This window comes from Giraffa tippelskirchi, chromosome 3 (assembly GCF_054371585.1).
Source record: "Giraffa tippelskirchi isolate mGirTip1 chromosome 3, T2T-mGirTip1v1.2.pri, whole genome shotgun sequence".
Lineage (NCBI taxonomy): Eukaryota > Metazoa > Chordata > Mammalia > Artiodactyla > Giraffidae > Giraffa > Giraffa tippelskirchi.
The window spans coordinates 15,144,345-15,161,561 of NC_137277.1; the positions used below are offsets into that span (position 1 = coordinate 15,144,345).

The 17,217-nt window shown below is 49.5% G+C and overlaps 2 protein-coding genes and 1 non-coding gene across 9 annotated transcripts; 2 read left to right on the forward strand and 1 right to left on the reverse strand.

Moving 5' to 3' along the window:
* The first annotated feature begins 1,250 nt into the window (after positions 1–1,250).
* On the forward strand, positions 1,251–5,031 carry PRR29 (proline rich 29). 5 transcript variants are annotated; one of them, XM_081576750.1, is made up of 6 exons: positions 1,251–1,338; positions 1,599–1,674; positions 1,855–1,961; positions 3,970–4,181; positions 4,340–4,410; positions 4,601–5,031. In XM_081576750.1, exons 1-6 carry the CDS (start codon positions 1,279–1,281, stop codon positions 4,624–4,626), a joined length of 552 nt encoding a protein of 183 aa, XP_081432876.1. In that variant the 5' UTR covers positions 1,251–1,278; the 3' UTR covers positions 4,627–5,031. The 5 variants fall into 5 exon arrangements, with proteins under 5 accessions (XP_081432876.1, XP_081432874.1, XP_081432878.1 ...); XM_081576748.1 differs by having other exon boundaries at positions 4,340–4,421; positions 4,601–4,848; XM_081576752.1 differs by lacking the exon at positions 3,970–4,181 and having other exon boundaries at positions 1,251–1,390; positions 4,340–4,421.
* Positions 5,027–17,127, reverse strand: LOC145541129 (intercellular adhesion molecule 2-like). Of its 3 annotated transcripts, none has more exons than XM_081576744.1 (5): positions 17,002–17,127; positions 9,732–10,007; positions 7,995–8,252; positions 6,444–6,764; positions 5,027–5,772 (listed from the first exon to the last, which is right to left on the reverse strand). In XM_081576744.1, exons 2-5 carry the CDS (start codon positions 9,790–9,792, stop codon positions 5,585–5,587), a joined length of 828 nt encoding a protein of 275 aa, XP_081432870.1. In that variant the 5' UTR covers positions 9,793–10,007; positions 17,002–17,127; the 3' UTR covers positions 5,027–5,584. The 3 variants fall into 3 exon arrangements, with proteins under 3 accessions (XP_081432870.1, XP_081432871.1, XP_081432872.1); XM_081576745.1 differs by having other exon boundaries at positions 7,995–8,295; XM_081576746.1 differs by lacking the exon at positions 17,002–17,127 and having other exon boundaries at positions 7,995–8,295; positions 9,732–10,081.
* TRNAV-UAC (transfer RNA valine (anticodon UAC)) lies at positions 14,574–14,646 on the forward strand. The gene has a single exon. It is a non-coding gene; the product is annotated as a tRNA-Val (tRNA).
* Positions 17,128–17,217: the final 90 nt, after the last annotated feature.

Below are 17,217 nucleotides of genomic sequence, written 5' to 3' on the forward strand. Positions count from 1 at the left end.
TCTCAGCTTGGTTATGGCTGTTGAAGCCACAAGACCCCTGGGGACAGCTAACGCACTGCCCACAGTACCCCATCTCCCAGAGACAGGGATGAAGGTACAGAGGAGGAGGTGCGAATGGCCTTTCTGGTTCTAGACATCAGGACTGCTGGGAAGGGGAACAGAACAGAAGTGGAGGGTGGGGGAAGGGCAACTCCAGGGTGCTAATCCCAGCTTCCTGTCTGGATTTTCTTCGACTGCTGCTCAGGGCCTATCTTAGGATGGTCACAGCTGCCGAAATAGATCTGTCCCTTCACCTGTTCTTAAGCAAAGACCTTGATAACTTCCTGTCCAAAGAATGCATGCTTTGGTAATTTTTTAAGAATAAGGGACAATAATGGGGGCACTGATGTTAAACTCCCCACTCTCCACTTCTTTGGAGAAGTGGCTCACCTTGACCAGGGACCAGGGAGCAAACAGGGGCCAGCCTTTTCCGCCAACTTGGTCAGTGTTTCCTTCCATGGTCTGCTCCAGAAGCCTCTCTTGGCCTGCAGGCCGGCCTTCTGATTCAGAGTGTGCGTCTGTGCTCAGTCGTATCTGACTCTTTGCAACACCCATGGTCGGCAGCCTGCCAGACTCCTCTGTCCATGGGGTTGTCTGGGCAAGAATACTGGAGTGGGTTGCCATGCCCTTCTCCAGGGCATCTTCCCAACCCAGGGATCAAACCTGCGTCTCCTCCCTCTCCTGCACTGCAGGTGGATTCTCTACCGCTGAGCCTGGGAGCAAGAGATGTGGAGCAAACCCCCTGCCCTCCTTACTCACCTGCCCCTTGCCTCCAAGCCTACTGCAGTATAATTCTCTATTCCTAACTCATCATCCTAGTCAATTGGGCTCCGGCCCGAAAACCAAGTGTCAGAGGTGGGGTGGGCCTCCCCAGTCACTCATTTATGCATTCAACAAACATTCCCCGACCCCCTTCTCCACCTCCCAGCCCACTCCCCCGGCCTGGTGCTGGGGATGCCCAAGGGTGTGAGATACAGCGTAGGATGAGATGCGATGTCCAGAGAGCCCCAGAGCAGGGGTTTGGATGTGGAGATCTGGGAGAGAGTCGGGCCTCCGGAGCTGTGGGGTGAGGATCCCCGAGAACCCCTCCTCCGCAGAGTTGGAGAGAGCAGAGCAGGAGGCGGGGACTTAGGGCGAAAGCCCAGGGCACCAGAGCGCAGGCGGGACCTGCGCATGCGTGGGAGGAGACTTTGGCGTCCTCCCGCGTCGTCAGGGTAACCCTGATCCCCGCAGCTGGCCATGGCCTCAGGGACTGGAGGGAGCTGGAGTCATCCCCCAGCACCGACTGCAGCGCCGATGGTGAAGGCTGAGTCAGGGAGCGGAGCCTGCCTTTATCTGGAAGACCTTGAGGGCAGGCGAGGGTGGGGGGCTGAGCTGGGGAAATGTTCCTGGAGGTTCGAAACCCTGCAGTGGGTGGTGAGGAGAGAGACCCCAGCCGGAGAGGAAGAGACTTGACAGAGAACTGGGGGGCCGTGGGAGCGCAGAGGGGAGAAGCTCCTGCAGGTTTAGGGGCCCCCCACCCCTTCCCCACCTGCCTGACTGAACCCCCCTCCCCCCAGCCCTGGGTGACCATTCTGCAGCCCCTCCCGTGGACCATCCCACCTCCATCCCCGCAGCCAGGCCGCGTGAAGGAAGGTGAGACTCCAGAGTTCCCCATTTTGTACCCTGCTCTGCCCAGCACATTCTCTGGGCGCCGCACCTACCCACCCACCCACCCATCCACTCCCGGGACAGGACGCTGGGGAGATGACCCTGGCGTCGCCGGCAAGGGCAGGGGAAGGGCTGGCGGGGATCTGCTGAACTCCGGTCCCCTAGATCTGCTGGAGCTGATGATGCTACAGAACGTTCAGATGAACCAGCTGTTTCTGAGTGGCCAGGTGGCAGCGGCGCTGAACCAGGGGCTCTCCTGGACTCACCCGCAGGTGCGTTGCCTGGGGGTGGGTGTGGACTACCAGAGCTGCCCACCTGCAGGGACAGAGGTGGGCAACCATTTGGGGTTCCCTCTATCTTGAGGGAAAAAAAGAAAATCAGGCGACAGAGGAGGCAAAAGCTTCTCTGTTTGGCATCTATTATGTGCCAGATGGCCATGTCATTCTCCATGGAGTAGAGGTAGGGAGTCCCAAAATCCAGACCACTCAGGTCTTGTGTTCAAAGATCCCCTGCAGTGCATCCCCCGCCGGACTCCCAGGGACACAGAGGCTCCGCTGAACCCTGGGACTATAGGGTACCTGATAAATTACTAGGGGCTCAATTGCTTTTGTTGAACAAGTGACCGAATAAATGCATGACTATGAATACAAGGCATCTTTGGCTGTGACTGGTACAAATTGTGAGGGCCACCTTGTTGGGGCTCCTTGGAAGAGCATGTGGCCTTAGAACCAGCCCTTAAAAGCCAGGTAGAGGAATTCCCTGGTGGTCCAATGTTAGGACTACGAGCTTCCACTGCTGGAGAGCCCGGTGTTCAATCCCTGGTCAGGGAACTAAGATCCCAGAAGCCTCTTTGTGGGGCCAAAAAGAAAAAAAAAAAGCCAGGTAGGGTTCTGATGCTTGAAGGAGGTGAGGGGTGTACAGTTCACCATCTAGGTGAATAGCGGCAAAGTCAGAGACAGAATGGAGGAAACCTTTTGTACTTGTGTGTGTGTGTGTGTGTGTGTGTGTTGGGGAAGGGGTATATGGGAGGAGCTCTAAGGAGGAGCCTTATTTAGCGGGTGATAGGCACCCTGAGAGGTCTGGAGGAGTGCCACCTGGGTGGAGAGAGGATGCCAATCAGCTTGGAGGGAGCAGAGAGGGGGTTCAGGGAGGGGCTGGTCAGAGGCAGAGGGAGGCCCTGAGGAGCTGCTGCCATCCCATCCCTTCACCCCTCCCCTGCCAGCCCTGGAGGAGGGGGTGGCCCTGGGGATGAGCACCCCACCTCAACAGGGGCATAAGTGGATCAGGGACTGGGGCTCGAGATGGGCTGGGACCCGGAACTCTTTACAGAAGTGCTTGCACCTGGACTAACCATCAGTGGAAAACAAAGGAACTAAAAATAACTGCAGGCATGCGCAGCTGGGGCAATTATAAACAATAAGCTACAAAAAGTTCACAAATCAACTGCCGTTTCTGAGCTTCAGGGAGCAAAAGAAGGGTACTGCACAGGATCCCTGCACATGGCACCACCTAAGCCACCCCTCCAACCCAACCCACCCATCAGCCCTCACTCTCCCCCTGTTTAAGGAACCAACCCACTCTTCTTGGGGAGGGAGCTTGGGTACCCGATGACTCTCATTCTCACTCCCTGGTGCAGCTTGAGTCCCAGTGTATTCTCGGCCTGAATTCCTTGGCTGGCTTCTTATCAAAATCTATTGATTAAAGAGTCATATCTGACTCTTTGTGAAAAGAGTCGTATCTGACCCTTTGTGACACCATGGACTGTACAGTCCATGGAATTCTTCAGGCCAGAATACTGGAGTGGGTAGCCGTTCCCTTCTCCAGGGAATATTCCCAACTCAGGGATCGAATCCAGGTCTCCCACACTGCAGGCGGAATCTTGACCAGCTGAGCCACCAGGGAAGCCCGAGAATACTGGAGTGGGTAGCCTATCCCTTGTCCATCAAAGAGTCCAGTGACCCTGAATCGGTAACATGGTGGGGCCAGCGGGACTCCTGGGCCCAGCTCTGGGGCCATACTTGGATCCCTCCAGTCCCTGCTTGGCCACTTAGGGGCTGGGTAATCTTAGAAAACCAGCTTAACCTGTGAGCCTCAGTTTTCCCACCTGCAGAATAAGGAATAAATGTCTCCAAAGTGCTTTGCTTGCTTGTCTTAAATGTTCAAAAAACAGGAGCTATTTTGAGCTGTGTATCTGAGGAAATAATTCAGAGGAATGGAGGACCAGGGGCAGGGAGAGTCTGACGCTGTATCGTCTCCCCTTCCGTCTTGCACAATCCCCAGGTCTCCCTGGAGGTTCCACAGGAGGAGGAGACTGAACCCCAGGAGGAGGGGCCTCTGGTTTTCCACCACCACTACCTGCCCTGCCTGATGCCTGCCCTGGGCCCCCTGCTCCCCTGGCCAGGCCCTCTCCTTTCCCCTCCCCTACACCAGCCCCACGTGCAGGATTCAGCCCAGATTCAGCACCACCCTCATGCGTCTGGAAAAAGGGGGGTGTAAGTGAGGCTGGGGGTCTGGGTGCTGCCAGGGCTTTTGTTCTGGGGCTGTAAGAGCTGGCCAGGGTCTGTGGGTGGGGTGGGGAGACTTGTGGGTGAAACTGCAGAGACCACTCTGAGAACTCTGATGGGGGCTTTCTTTCTCTTCCCCATCTCAGGAGAGTGGTGCCCCCACCCCCACCTCCCAGTGCCACAGGAACTGTGGGTGCAGATGTACCTCCAGCTTCAGGTAGGGACCAGGTGGGTGGTCAGCAGGGCCCAAGCTAAGGGGTGGGTCCAAAGGCTGGGAGGGCCATGTGCCCTGAAGTGGGGGACGTATCCTATTGTTATCACTACAGACAGCGGGTCTGTCCCGTTAACCCTTACTTGGGGTCCACTGAGGCAGGGGGCAGTCACGGTGAGGGTGCTTCTCCCCCCAGACTACTACGATGCCGAGAGCCTATAATGAGGAGAGACAGCAGCCCTGGGGCCCACACCAGCTTCATCGCCCAGCTGCAAACAGCCCTGGAGCCCCCGTGTTCCTCTCGTGCCTGCCAACCACTTTCTACCCATGGCAACACTTCTTACCTTCCCATCCCTAACCAGGCCCTCTCCCCAGGGTGAATGAGTCCCATCTCCACCACACGGAGACCTTGAACCAACCTGATCTCTGATCCGGGTGAGAGCCCCTTAGAGCCCCGTCCAAGCCCCAGAAGCCACATGAAAGGCCAACCCTGTCCCATTAATTGCTGCCCCGGCTGGCAGAGGCCTGGGAGACAGAGCCCTCCCTCGACCTCCTCCTCTCCCCCTCTCTCTGGATGACCTGCAGGGTCATCCATTTGGCCGAATAACAGAACTGGAGGTAAGAGGCGAGGACTGCTTTTCATTCCATGGCTCTGCAAAGGCCCAGAGTGGCGGGGGAGGCCTTGCGGGGAGGCTCCTGGAGCCAAGCCATTGGGGCCCCCACACTCACCCCTGGACGCTGGCTCTGTTGGCAGAAGAGAGAAGTCAGAGCCATGTCCTGGAGGGCCACGTGGGAACAGAGGGTCTCCCTGCCCCTCTGGGCCAGGGCGTGGCTGCCCACCCTCCCTCAGGAGGAAGGAGTCACTCAGGGGCCGATGAGGGTGGGTGCCTGGTGCCCGGGTGGGTCAGCCTGGGGGCACAGCAGGGCCTGGGTTTGCTGGGGCTCAGGAAGGCCTCTGAAGGAGAGGGCGGAGCAAGGCTGAGGAGACATGTGGAGACACAAGTTCAGGCAGGCCTGATGGCTCCTCTTCCTGGCCGTTCCCAGGAGGAGACACGAGGCACAGGGTTGAGTCCGGCTGTTTGTATTCAGGCTGTTTGTCATGGGCCCTCAGCCAGGCCTGGACCGCAGCCTAAGGAGCCACACTGAGTTCCAGTGGCCGCCACGACAGTGGCCACACTGCTCACATAGGCTGTGCCCGGTGGCTCCCGATCAGCCTCCTCCAAGTGGCCTGCACACGATAGTTACCTGTCCGCCCACGGAGCCACTTATGGCTGAAGACAAAGCACAGGAGGACGGATGTCACAAACAAGAGCAGCAGCACTATCACGATCGCGATGATGATCACCATCTGGTTGTTGGGCACGGGCTCTGGAGAGAGAAGGGGTAGAGGTCACAGAAGTCCTCTGGTCCTAAGTACCAGGCCCAGGGGGGGCAGCCATCCACCCGTCACCCACCCCCCCACCCCTGGGCATCCAGCTGTCATTCTGCAGTGCAGGAATGGGTGGCAAACGGTGTTATCACTAGAGGGAATGAGAGCTGGGGTCCAGGCCACCAGCCGGCCTATGTGAGACCATGAGGGCAGATGCACTCAGATGGTCCCCTTGCCATGCGCTGCCAGACATCATGGTCAGGACTGTGGCGTGGTCCCAGCCAAGCCCCTCCCTGGGCAGAGATGAGGGAGCTTCTGTCAAACTCTCTGAAGACAAAGAGGATCTTGGCCATCTAGAGTCACAGAAGAGCAGGGCTCCAGGGGACCTTAGGGGTCAGTCAGGTCAAATTTATCATTGCAGATAGGGGTCAAGGCCAGAGAGAGGAGCTTGACTTGGTTAAGATCACCCAGCTCTCTCATGGCCAGGAACTGGCATCCAAGCTGGGAACTCCCCAGGAGCTCCCGGGAACCCCAGGGATCAAGTGTCATGTCCCCGAGTGCCGACCCCGAGTGCCGCCCCTGAGCTGGCAGAGGGTGGGGCGAAGGCGTTTTCATCCCTGAGGGGCTGAAAGTGAATGTCCCTGCTCCTGATCTGTGGGCTCCCCCTCACCTTTGACTTCAAGCCTCTGGGGATCTGAGACCCTGTGGACCAGGCCACCGCCGTGAGAGCGCAGGTCCATCTGGGCCTCGCACGAGAAGTTATAATAGCCGTCTTCCCTGTGAGCTGTGGTGTTATGGGTGACCACGGCTTCTTGGGGGGAAAGGGCTGTCCCCACAAAAGTCTGATTGCACAAGATCTCATTACCACGGAGCAGGGTGAGAGTGAGGCATTCCTGGGGTGCCACAGCGGGGACCCTGCACTTGATGGTGAACGGTGTCCCTATGACCACTGAGGTGGGCGACAGCGTCAGCAGCACTTGCTTTGGAGGGTCTGCAGGAAAGCAAAAGGGAGGTCTGGTGAGGCTGGCGGTGCAGCTCCGGCAGGCCCCACCCAGCCCAGACCATCCCCTGTGACGACAGTGTTTTCAGGAAGTGGGCTGGGGCTGGAAGGAGGGAGCAGTTCAGGGTGAAGGATGTCCTGGGTGGTAGTTTCAGGGACATGATGACGTCTGGAATGGACAAGAAATAAGGTGACCTGGTGTCTACAAAGAAAAGATTCAGAATCTGTTCAGTCAGCTAGAGAGATAAAAGTTTTGGTTGTGTCTCTTTCCTCTCCATAAATTCAATAGAAATTGCAAAAATTAAAAAGTTGCATAGTTTCGTTGAGAGAGGCTTAGAAGGAAGGACTCACTGGAAGGGGGCCATGAATTGTGAGATTCTTCAGAGGCAGGGCCTAGAGTCAGAGCTGCCTTGATTTTCAGAATCAGGTTTAGAGCTATCTCTATCCCTTAGGTATTAAACTCAATGGTACCCTAGTTCCTTTAAAAAAACGAATTTCTTTGGTTGTGGCAGGTCTTTCTTAGTTGTGTTATGTGGGATCTAGTTCCCTGACCAGTGATCAAACCCAGGTCCCCTGCATTGGGAGTGCATAGTCTCAGCCACTGAACCATCAGGATATCTCCCTGGGTTCATGTTTGAACTAGAATATCTAGCCTCCATTACCTCAGGATAATATGGTAGATGTAGGACATCTTTCTACTCATTTGATCCACTGATGATAGTTCTGAGCGATACCCTGGGTGCTGAGCTTCTGAGAGAAATCCGGTCTCGCCATGGTCTCCGTGGCCCGTGGGCAGGTGTGTATGTGTGTGACGGTCACACATTTGCAAAGGTCCCTCAGGGGAAGATAAGAGCACGACCTTCTCTCCAGGAGGTGAATAGATTACTGGAGAGTGTGCCAGCCCTCCTGATGGGGTCCCTGTTGCTTGTCACGGGATGTGGGGTGTTCTGGTGATGAGGGTGCTCCCCAGCTGGGAGGAGACTGTGGGAAACGACTTTTAGATTTGTCTCAACCTTGCTTGGGGTATCTGCCTCTGAGGAAATCTCAAAATCCCGGTTGCTGGCAGGGTTCAAGGAGGCCACGGGAGGGTATGAGCAGATTCGGAGCCTGTTGCCTGGATCCAGGAGCCCAGGGAGGTGGGGGTCATAGGAGAGGGCCCAGGAGCAGAGACAGCGCAGCTCTGTGTGGGTTTGCAGAGCAGGGCCCGTGGGAGACACTCACGGAACACGGTGATGCTGAAAACCTTCGTCGTCTGCTTGCCAGCACAGGTGAAAGTGCACAGAAGCTCCTCATCCTTGGAGACGTTGAAGACCTTGAATAGCTTCCACTGAGGCTGGCTCTCGAGGAGTGTCTTGTTTAGGTCTGTCTCCAGACCAAGTTTCTTGGGGTCCGGACAACTGGCAGTACAATTAATTAACTGAGAATCTCCAGACCCCACCATCAGGTGCTCTGGCTCCTCCGACACCTTCTCACCAGACCCTGGAAGGACAGAACACACTGGGCAGCAGACACCCCCGCTGCCCTGCCCGGTGGAGCTGCCATTGGTGGGCACTCTGATCAAGGGGTCCTGTTCCTCTCTCCTTGTTCAGACATTACTGCCTCTGGTCTAGACCAAGGGGGCTGCCCCCTAGTTGTCTCCCTGCCCCTGACCGCTCTTCCCGCTTGTCAACTCCAGGTAAGCCTTCCTCATGCACATCTTTATCCCCATGTAGATTATAATCGAACTTCGCCCCCCAGCCCAAATGACCCCTCCTCTGCTCAAGCCTCCCTGAAATGGAGGTGGATCCTGTCCTCTCAGGCCCCATGGCCATGAGTTCGGCTCCTCCCTCACTCCTTCCCTCTCTTCTGCAAATCCTTGTAGAACACCGGCTGTGTGGCAGGCACCATTCTAGGCTCTAGGGAGCCATCAGAGACAGAAGAAGACCAAGGCTTCCCTTTGTGGAGCTCACACTACCGCGAAGGACACAGAGGAACAAACAAGCGAACTAGCCAGCCTGTCATTGGTGGAGAGTGCCTGGGAAAGGACATAGGGAGTGGGGTGGGGCTGCCACGAGCAATGCTGTGCTCAGGTTTCATGGAAACACTGACATTTGAGGAAAGGAAGAAGGAAATGGGGGGAGCTTGGCTGCCAGGTATCTGCAGAGGGCAGAAAACCACCAGCGCCAAGACGCTGGAGGAGAAGACACGAGGATGGCTGGAGCCCAGTAAGGAAGAAGCCCAAGAATCGGACCTGATCTTGGCCAGCTGGACCTGTGCTGTGTCCTGTGTTTCTGCCAGCAACACCCACACGCCCCCACCTAGCCCTCAGCTGGGGAAAGAGAAAGGTTCTGTAGGGAGAGAGAGAGATCTGCATTTGAATCCCGCGTTTGCCATCTCTGTGGCCTTGGGCAAAGTGCTTCCCTTTTCTGAGCCTCAGTTTCTCCATCTGTCAAATGGGCTAGTCATCCCTTTCAGGCATGGTTGTCATGAAAGCACCTGAGATGCTTTCCAAAACAGAGTGCTCAGCACCTGGAGGCATTCTCCTTCACCGTCCCCAGGACCTCGCAGAAGGGGTTTCGTTTTCACTTTGATGGTCAACGGAAGACGACGCCCTCCACTGACTTCTGCTGTCCACTGGGTCACCTCTGAAGACCACCTGGGATGTGCCCTCACTTTCCCTAGAGCCCCAGCCTCCCTCCGTCTCCCCATCAGTCTCCACTACTTGCCACATCCACACACCCTGAAGTTATGGAGCCTGTTCAACCCAAAGTGTGAAGGCCAGGTCCCCCATCTGCTGCCCCGGGGCCATGGGGTCCTGGGGAAACCAGGCTTCAACAGCATCCAGCATCTGTGGGGGCACCCACTGTGCTCAAATCCTCAGCGACTTCAGGACCAGGACCCCCTTCTCCACACAACACCAGGGGAACAGGCGCCCTAACCTCTGCCTGACACGCACCCAATCTAGAGCCCCAGGCTCACCTCGGCAGCAGAGCAGCGAGAGAACGGCTGTGAGCGCTCCCCAGCCACCTAAAGGGGACATCTCCAGTGGCGTCCGCAGGCTCACAGGAACAGCTGAGGACTGGTTGCAGAGAGGTGAAGGGCGCCGGTCAGGGAGGTGGCTGGGGAGGACTTGCAGTTGTGGTCCGGAACCCCCAGGCTTCTGTCAGCTGATGACCGTATTTCCTCTCATTATCTGAGTGGTCCTGCGGAGGCCACATGGAAGGCCAGCTCCAAGGGCAACAGGTCTGCAAGAAGCTGGGCAGAGGAAGCCAGGAGTCAGCTGATAAGCGGGACATAACCTAGTCCTCCTGGCACACTCCTGTGAGGGGGGGGGCGGGCACCCGGGGCTCATGTGTGTGCACACAGGACAGTCAGCGCTACACGCCCCAAATCTGGGGAACCCCGAATCCCACAGGACACAGTATTGGGGTCAACAAGGGAGGGACTTTCCAAGTTGGAAAGAGGGTTGGGAGGCGATCGCTGGACGTTCTCCTCTGTTCTCTGCCCCTCCCCCTTTAGATTTCTGGTGATGCACAGGGTCCCCAGGCACTTTCCTGTCTCTTTTCTTAGCTAAACGTGATTTCACGTTACTAAGACAAAGAGGAAGGAAAACGAAAGTAGCATTTCATCGATGCCTATTCTCTGTTAGGGACTAAATTAAGGTTTTAATACATTGTCTCATTATCGCCCCAAATCTACCAATTTTGATTGTGCATCTGAGGACGTTCAGGGGTCAGGTGAATTAATAACTTGCCTAAATCACAAAAGATATTAGGTGATGGAACTGAGGTGAGAATTTAGGAATGAAGAGTGGTTGGTTGCAGAATTGGTGGTTGCCAGGGATTAAAGGGAGGGAGAAATGGACAGAAAGAGCAGAGAGGATATTCAGGACGGAGAAACTGCTCTGTTTGCTACGACAATGGTGCATAGGTGTCAGTACACATTTGTCCAAACCCACAGAAGGTACACACCAAGACCGAACCGTAATGTCACCGGCGGTCTTTAGGTGATAATGACGTGTCAATGCAGATTTGTCAGTCATAACAGATGGACCACTCTGGTGGGGGATGTTGATAACAGGAGAGGCTGTGCATGTGTGGGGACAGGAGGTATGTGGCAAGTCTCTACTTCCCCTAAGTTTTGCTGTAAGCCTAAAGCTGCTCTTCTAAAAAGAAATCTACTAAAAAAAAAAAAAGAGATAGTGGAGGACAGAGGAGCCTGGTGTGTTATAGTCCACGGGGTTGAAAAGAGTCGACACGACTTAGAGACTGAAAAACAACAGAAAAACAGCTCAAACACACCACCTTGGAACGCAACCTTCTTGGTTAGGATTCTTGTCAGCTATGGATTGTTGCTGAAAATGCAGGCTTTTATGACTTCCCTGGGGTTCAGTCGTTAAGACTCTTTGCTTCCACACCGTGGGCAAGTATTTGATCCCTGATCATGGAACTAACATTCCATATGTGCATTCCATATGCATGTGGCATGGCCAAAAATAAAGAAAATGCAGGTTTTTAAACTCAGTTTTTAGCAGGTTTAGAGGAAGTCATGGTCACAGTCCTTTCTAAATTCTCATGTCAGATTACATTTTAATAATATGTATGTATTTACTTGGCTGCACCAAGTCTTAGTTCTGGCATGTGGGATCTAGTTCCCTGACCAGGGATGGAACCCAGGCCCCATGCATTGGGAGCTCGAAGTCTTTAGCCCCTGGACCCCCAGGGAGGTTCCTGAGATTACACTTGAAAAATATTTAAACACAAAACCCAGTTCTACATTTTTTATGAGACACATCCGATGAGTAAGAATGTGGAATGGTTGACAGTGGAAGAATGAAAAAAGAAATACCAGGCAAAAGCTAACCAAAAGAAAAGCCGGGAAAGGTCTATTCATATCAAAGAAAAAGGAATTGAAGACAAAAATATTTATTAGGGATACAATGAGTACCTAGATTAAACGGTCAATTCATACAGAAATTATAATTGTTGTAAACTTGTAAGCACTTAGCTTCAAGGAACAACAAAGAGATAAAACCATCATCATAGCAAGAAATTTTAATACAACATCTCTCTATCATGAATAATGAAACAAATGTGAAAAGATGCTCAACATCATTAATCATGAGGGAAAGGCTCATCAAAACCACAATGAAATATCACCCCAGCACTATCAGAATGGTTATCATCAAAGACAACAAATGAAGAACATTGGCAAGGGTGTGGAGAAAAGGGAACCCTAGTGTACTCTTGTTGGGAAAGTAAATTGGTGCGAATGCTGTGGAGAAAAGTGTGGAGGTGCCTCAAAAAATGAAAAATAGAACTGTCGTATGATCCAGCAATTTCACTTCTGGATATTCTCCTGAAAAAAACAAAAGCACTAATTCGATGACATATATGTGCACCAATGTTCACTGTGGCATCATTTACAATAGGCAACATGTGAAAGCCACCTGAATGTTCATCCATAGATGCATGAATAAATATGTGTTTGGTATAACTACACAACAGAATATTATTCAGCCATAAAGAATGAAATCTTGCCATTTTCGACATGGACGGACCTAGAGGGTATTATACCAAGTGCAATGACTCAGTCAGAGAAAGACAAATACCCTATGATCTCACATATATGCAGAATCTGAAAAACAAAACAAACAAAACCAAAAACAGGCTCCTAGATATACAGAACAAAGGGTTGGTTGCTGGAGGTGAAGGGGCTGAGAGGGGTCCAAAATAGATGAATGGGATTAAGAGGTAGAAAGCACCAATTATAAAGTAAGCCACAGGGATGTAATACAGCATAAGGAATATGGTCAGTAATACTGTAATAACTTTGTATGGAAACAGGTAATGCTAGACTTATTGTGGTGATAATTTCATAATGTGTGCAAATACCAAACCTCTGTGTAGAACACCTGAAGGTTACATAATACTGTATATTATAAGCCAATCTAAAAATTTAAAATAATGTATCTTGCAATTCACAAAAGAAGAAGATGACCTATTTATAGAAACAGAAAGTAGAACAGTGGTTGCCATGGCCTGGGGCCAGGGGAAATGGTGAGTTATTTGTTTAACGGGTATAGACTTTCAGTTTTGTAACATAAAAAAGTTTCAAGATCCATTGTGAAACAATGTGAATGTAACACAACCAAATGTACATTTAAAAACAGTTAAGTGGTGAATTTTGTGTTAGGTGTATTTTGCCATAATTGAAAATTAATTTACACAGCATTGTAAATCTTCAATAAGCTTAAAGATTAAAAACTTATAAAAATTAAAAACTTATAAGTCATTTATGCCAAGAAATATGAAACCAAGTAGACCAAATCTTAGCAAAAGTGGAACCTACCTAACTTGATTGAAGAAGAAATAAAAAGCCTGAATAATTCTACAACTATTAAAGAAATTACATCCATAATTTGAAATCTTTCCACAAAGAAAATATCAAGTCTAGATAGCATTACAGAAGTTTAAGTAGGGATAATTCTAATCTTACAAAAACTTTCTGAGAATGAAAATAGCAGGAACACGCTCTCTTTCTAAGAGGCCAGTGTAACCTTAATACCAAAATGAGACAAGAATAGGATGAAATAGGAAAATTAGAAGCAATGTCACTCATGAATACAAATGCAAAATACAAGTACAAACAGACCACATCTAGCCACGTATTAAAAATATTAGACATCATATCCAAGTTAGGCTTAGCTATGAAAAGTTGGTCGCATGATAGAAGAGAAAGCTGCAAATGTCATTTATTATTGTTGGGAATAGTCAACTTTGGTGCTTTATGTCACATTACTTCGGCCCTCCTCTGAAATAAGCTGCATTTACAGCAGATAATTTCCTGCAACCTGAGACTCGCCTTATGCTCATGACCCCACCTCAAGTTTCCTTTTTGCTGTTTTGCCTCAGGGTCTTCAATGCTTTAGGAGTCACTTAGCTGCCTGCCAGTGTTTCCTAGAAGCCGAGTGTCAAGTTTCCTAACAGGAAACCCTCAACCAACCAGAGGCCAAAAGCTAGTAGAAATATGCTCCAGCCTCTTTCCTTTGGGGAGGCAATTCTAGCGAGCATCCTGTAGACCTATCAGAGATTAGGAAAGGCCTGAACTCCCTTTGCTCACACCTGCAACATCGGTTGTACATCTTCTATTGGCTTTCTCTCCTTCCCTGTTTCAGTCTTCTTGTTCCTTCACTCCCTACTTCCTGGCCTCAATAGTTAAGGAATCTATCTGAAATAATCTACCTGAACTGAAGTCCTTGTTGCAGGCTCTACTTTGAAGGAGTTCAAACTAAAAACTTACGTTACAGATTTAAGAAGAAAAAACATATGATCATCTTAACAGATGTAGAAAAAAAACATGATGATATTCAATATTCTTTCATGATAAAAGCTCTTAGAAGACTAGAAGGAACTATCCTTAACATGATAAAGGAAACTTAGAAAACATTTGCACACGTACTATTATTTTCTTAACATCTGTATTATTTTTTTAAGAGTAAACCTTAGGAGCATTTCCTTTAAAATCTGGAACCAAACAAGGATACCCACTATCTTTGCTTCTATGTTAACATTTTACCAGAGGTCCTAGACAATATAGTAAGAGAAGAAAAAGAAATGAAAGGCCTAGGGATGGGAAAAGAGCAAAATCATCAGTATTTTCATATGATATGGTTGCCTAGGTAGAACATTCAAATGAATGATCAGACAAATGATTCAAAATAATCAGAGATTTTAGCAAGACAGCTAGCTGTAAGATCAGTATGCAAAAAGAAATTGCCTTTGTATAGAACAGTAACATACAAAACTGTAATTTAGGACTTCCCTGGTGGTCCAGTGGTTAAGACTCTGCACTTACACTGCAGGGGCCACAGGTTTGATTCCTGGTCAGGGAAGTTCTGCATGAAGTATCCAAGGAAAAAAGTAGCTTAAAAAGCACACTATGTATAGTAGCAAAAAGACAGAAATAATACATAGACAGAAACAAAAAGATAGCAGAATATAAGATCTATAGTAAGCAAGTTATAAAACACTATCGAAAGACATTAAACACAATTTAAATAAATGTAGAACCAGCCCATGTTCATGACTAAGGGATTCAATATTATAATAAGGACAATTCTCTTCCTGTAGATTTAATGCAATTCCAATAGATCCGAATAAGGGATTTCATGGAAAATGATGATTCTAAACCTTATTATGGAAAGGACAAAAGGACCAAGACACCCCTGAAGAAGAATAAAATGAGGGGATTTGCTCTGCTAGATATTAAGACTTACTATAATATATAATTTTTGTGTAGATGTAGGCAAATAAACCAATGGAACGATAAAGTGCCCAGAAATAGTCTTGTGTGAAACTCACACACCTGGCAAAAATGGCACTGTAGATCACCAGGTGGAAGAAGGATATATAAATGAATGATGTTTGATCAACTGGTTAACTATATGGAGAAAACAGACGTGAAATGTATCCCTACATTGCTCCCTTCATTGGGAGGGATGTATCCCTTCATTCCTCACATGGAATGAAGAAATCAATTCTACCTAATTTAAAGATTTACATGTAAAAGAACACTTTTAAAACTTTTATAAGAATATATATACTTAGTCACTCAGTCGTGTCCAACTCTGTGACCCAGTGGACTGTAGACTGCCAGGCTCCACTGTCCATGGGAATTCCCAGGCAAGAATACTGGAGTGGGTTGCCATTTCCTACTTCAGGAGATCTTCCTGACCCAGGGGTCAAACATGGCTCCTGCAGTGGCTCCTGCATTGCAGGCAAATTCTTTACCTGCTGAGCCACCGGGGGGAAATCCGTAAGAAAAGATAGGAGAGTATTTTTACGTCCTTGGGGCAAGGAAGGATTTCCTAAGCAAGACCTCAAGATCACCACTGCTAGAATAAACAACTGATAATTTTGAGTATATTAAAGACATGATGAACATTTCAAAGAAAACAAAATGTCTCAACTAATGAAAAGATGCTTTTACTCAGTAAGAGCAAGGGAAATTAAAACCATAATGGGGAACCACTTTATATCTATAGATTGGCAGAAGTTAAGAAAGTCGACAAGACCAACTTTTGGAGAGGCTGTGGGTCAATATATTGCTGGTGAGAGTGTATCTTGGTTCTCTGAGAAATAATCAGGGATTATCTTCTAATGCTGAATAGTGTTACTCCCTATAACCCACACTTCCACCCTTAGATACATGCCCTAGAGAAACTCTTGCACTAAGAACCAGAAGACCTGTCCCATTCTTGCTATCTATGACCCTGAGCAAGTCACTTTAATCTCTCTGTGCCTCAGTTTTCTCTTCTGTAAAATGGGATTAACCATAGCACATTCTTTATGGGAATGGTGTGTGGATTAAACTAATTAAATGACAATATTTAAAAGTATTCAAAACAGTAGTGGCACACAGTATATGTTATATAACTACTTCATAAAATGAAAATTAATGCATATGTGATAAAGCACTAAACTGCGTATGTGATAAAGCACTAAACTAAAAAAAGAATCAAGAGAACAGTAAAAACAGACTTTGGGAGGGTGGTTATTTATGTCTGGGTGGGAGGTGAGTAGCACAGTAGTTAGATGGAAAGTTTAGTGGTAGTTCATCCTTGGGGTGAGTGTTGGGTTCAGGGATGTTCATTGTATTATCTTACTGTACAATACACATGCATGTTACATAGATGTGTTCATTATGTGTCACATATTAAATTTTACAAAAAGAATACAAAGGGAAAAGAGAAATTCATACATATATAGAAAGAAGAGGCTCCTTGGAAGTAAGAGCCACAGGATAGGAAAGTCCCTTCTAACCAGGTAGGACTTCATTGAATAGGATTCATCAGGAACCTTGGGTGTGACCCCAAGAGGCTAAGGACTATACTTGTCCCCTAAGCATCAGCTCTAAGCTCAGTCCAGATGACCTGGACCCCCATGGGCCATGGTGAGAAGGCAGCTCCACGCTTCTAAGACGGTTGTGTGGTTGACAGAGCAGGAGAGGAAGAGAAAGGACAAAACTAGGAAATAACCACAAAGCAATAGGCGATTGGACTCAGAGAGATGGCTTACATGAGCTCCTCATGCAACAACCAACCAGCTGGAGGAAATTTCGTAGCAACTCCAGCCCCTGGGCTTATGAGGAAACAGGGAGGGAAAGAAGAAGAACTCAAATGTTGACTGACAATCTGTCCCAAGCCCTGTCTACTCTGCCAAGAGGGAAGCCGGGAGCATCACCTTACCTGTATCAGCAAACGGGTGCTGTTGTGATGAGTAAACAGGGTGGCCAAGGTCCAGCTTCCAGCAGCCGTTATTCCCTGGGCTGCTGCTGGTTCAAGTGTTGCCTGGTTTTTGGCTGATTTCCCTTCTCAGAAGTCATATGCTTCCTGTCCCAGCTCTGTCCTCATACTAACATCACTTTCAGTTTATTACCACTTCTTTTAAACCCCAGTAAATAT

Excerpts from the sequence above, each read along its gene's own strand:
- LOC145541129 (XM_081576744.1), bottom strand. The coding sequence starts at position 9,792 with ATGTCCCCTTTAGGTGGCTGGGGAGCGCTCACAGCCGTTCTCTCGCTG. Across the intron at positions 8,253-9,731 it reads CTCGCTGCTCTGCTGCCGAG|GGTCTGGTGAGAAGGTGTCG; the intron begins GTGAGCCTGGGG and ends CTGTCCTTCCAG. Across the intron at positions 5,773-6,443 it reads CCAGAGGCTTGAAGTCAAAG|AGCCCGTGCCCAACAACCAG; the intron begins GTGAGGGGGAGC and ends TTCTCTCTCCAG.
- PRR29 (XM_081576748.1), top strand. The coding sequence starts at position 1,279 with ATGGCCTCAGGGACTGGAGGGAGCTGGAGTCATCCCCCAGCACCGACT. Across the intron at positions 1,675-1,854 it reads GCCAGGCCGCGTGAAGGAAG|ATCTGCTGGAGCTGATGATG; the intron begins GTGAGACTCCAG and ends CCGGTCCCCTAG. Across the intron at positions 4,422-4,600 it reads CAGCTTCAGGTAGGGACCAG|ACTACTACGATGCCGAGAGC; the intron begins GTGGGTGGTCAG and ends TTCTCCCCCCAG.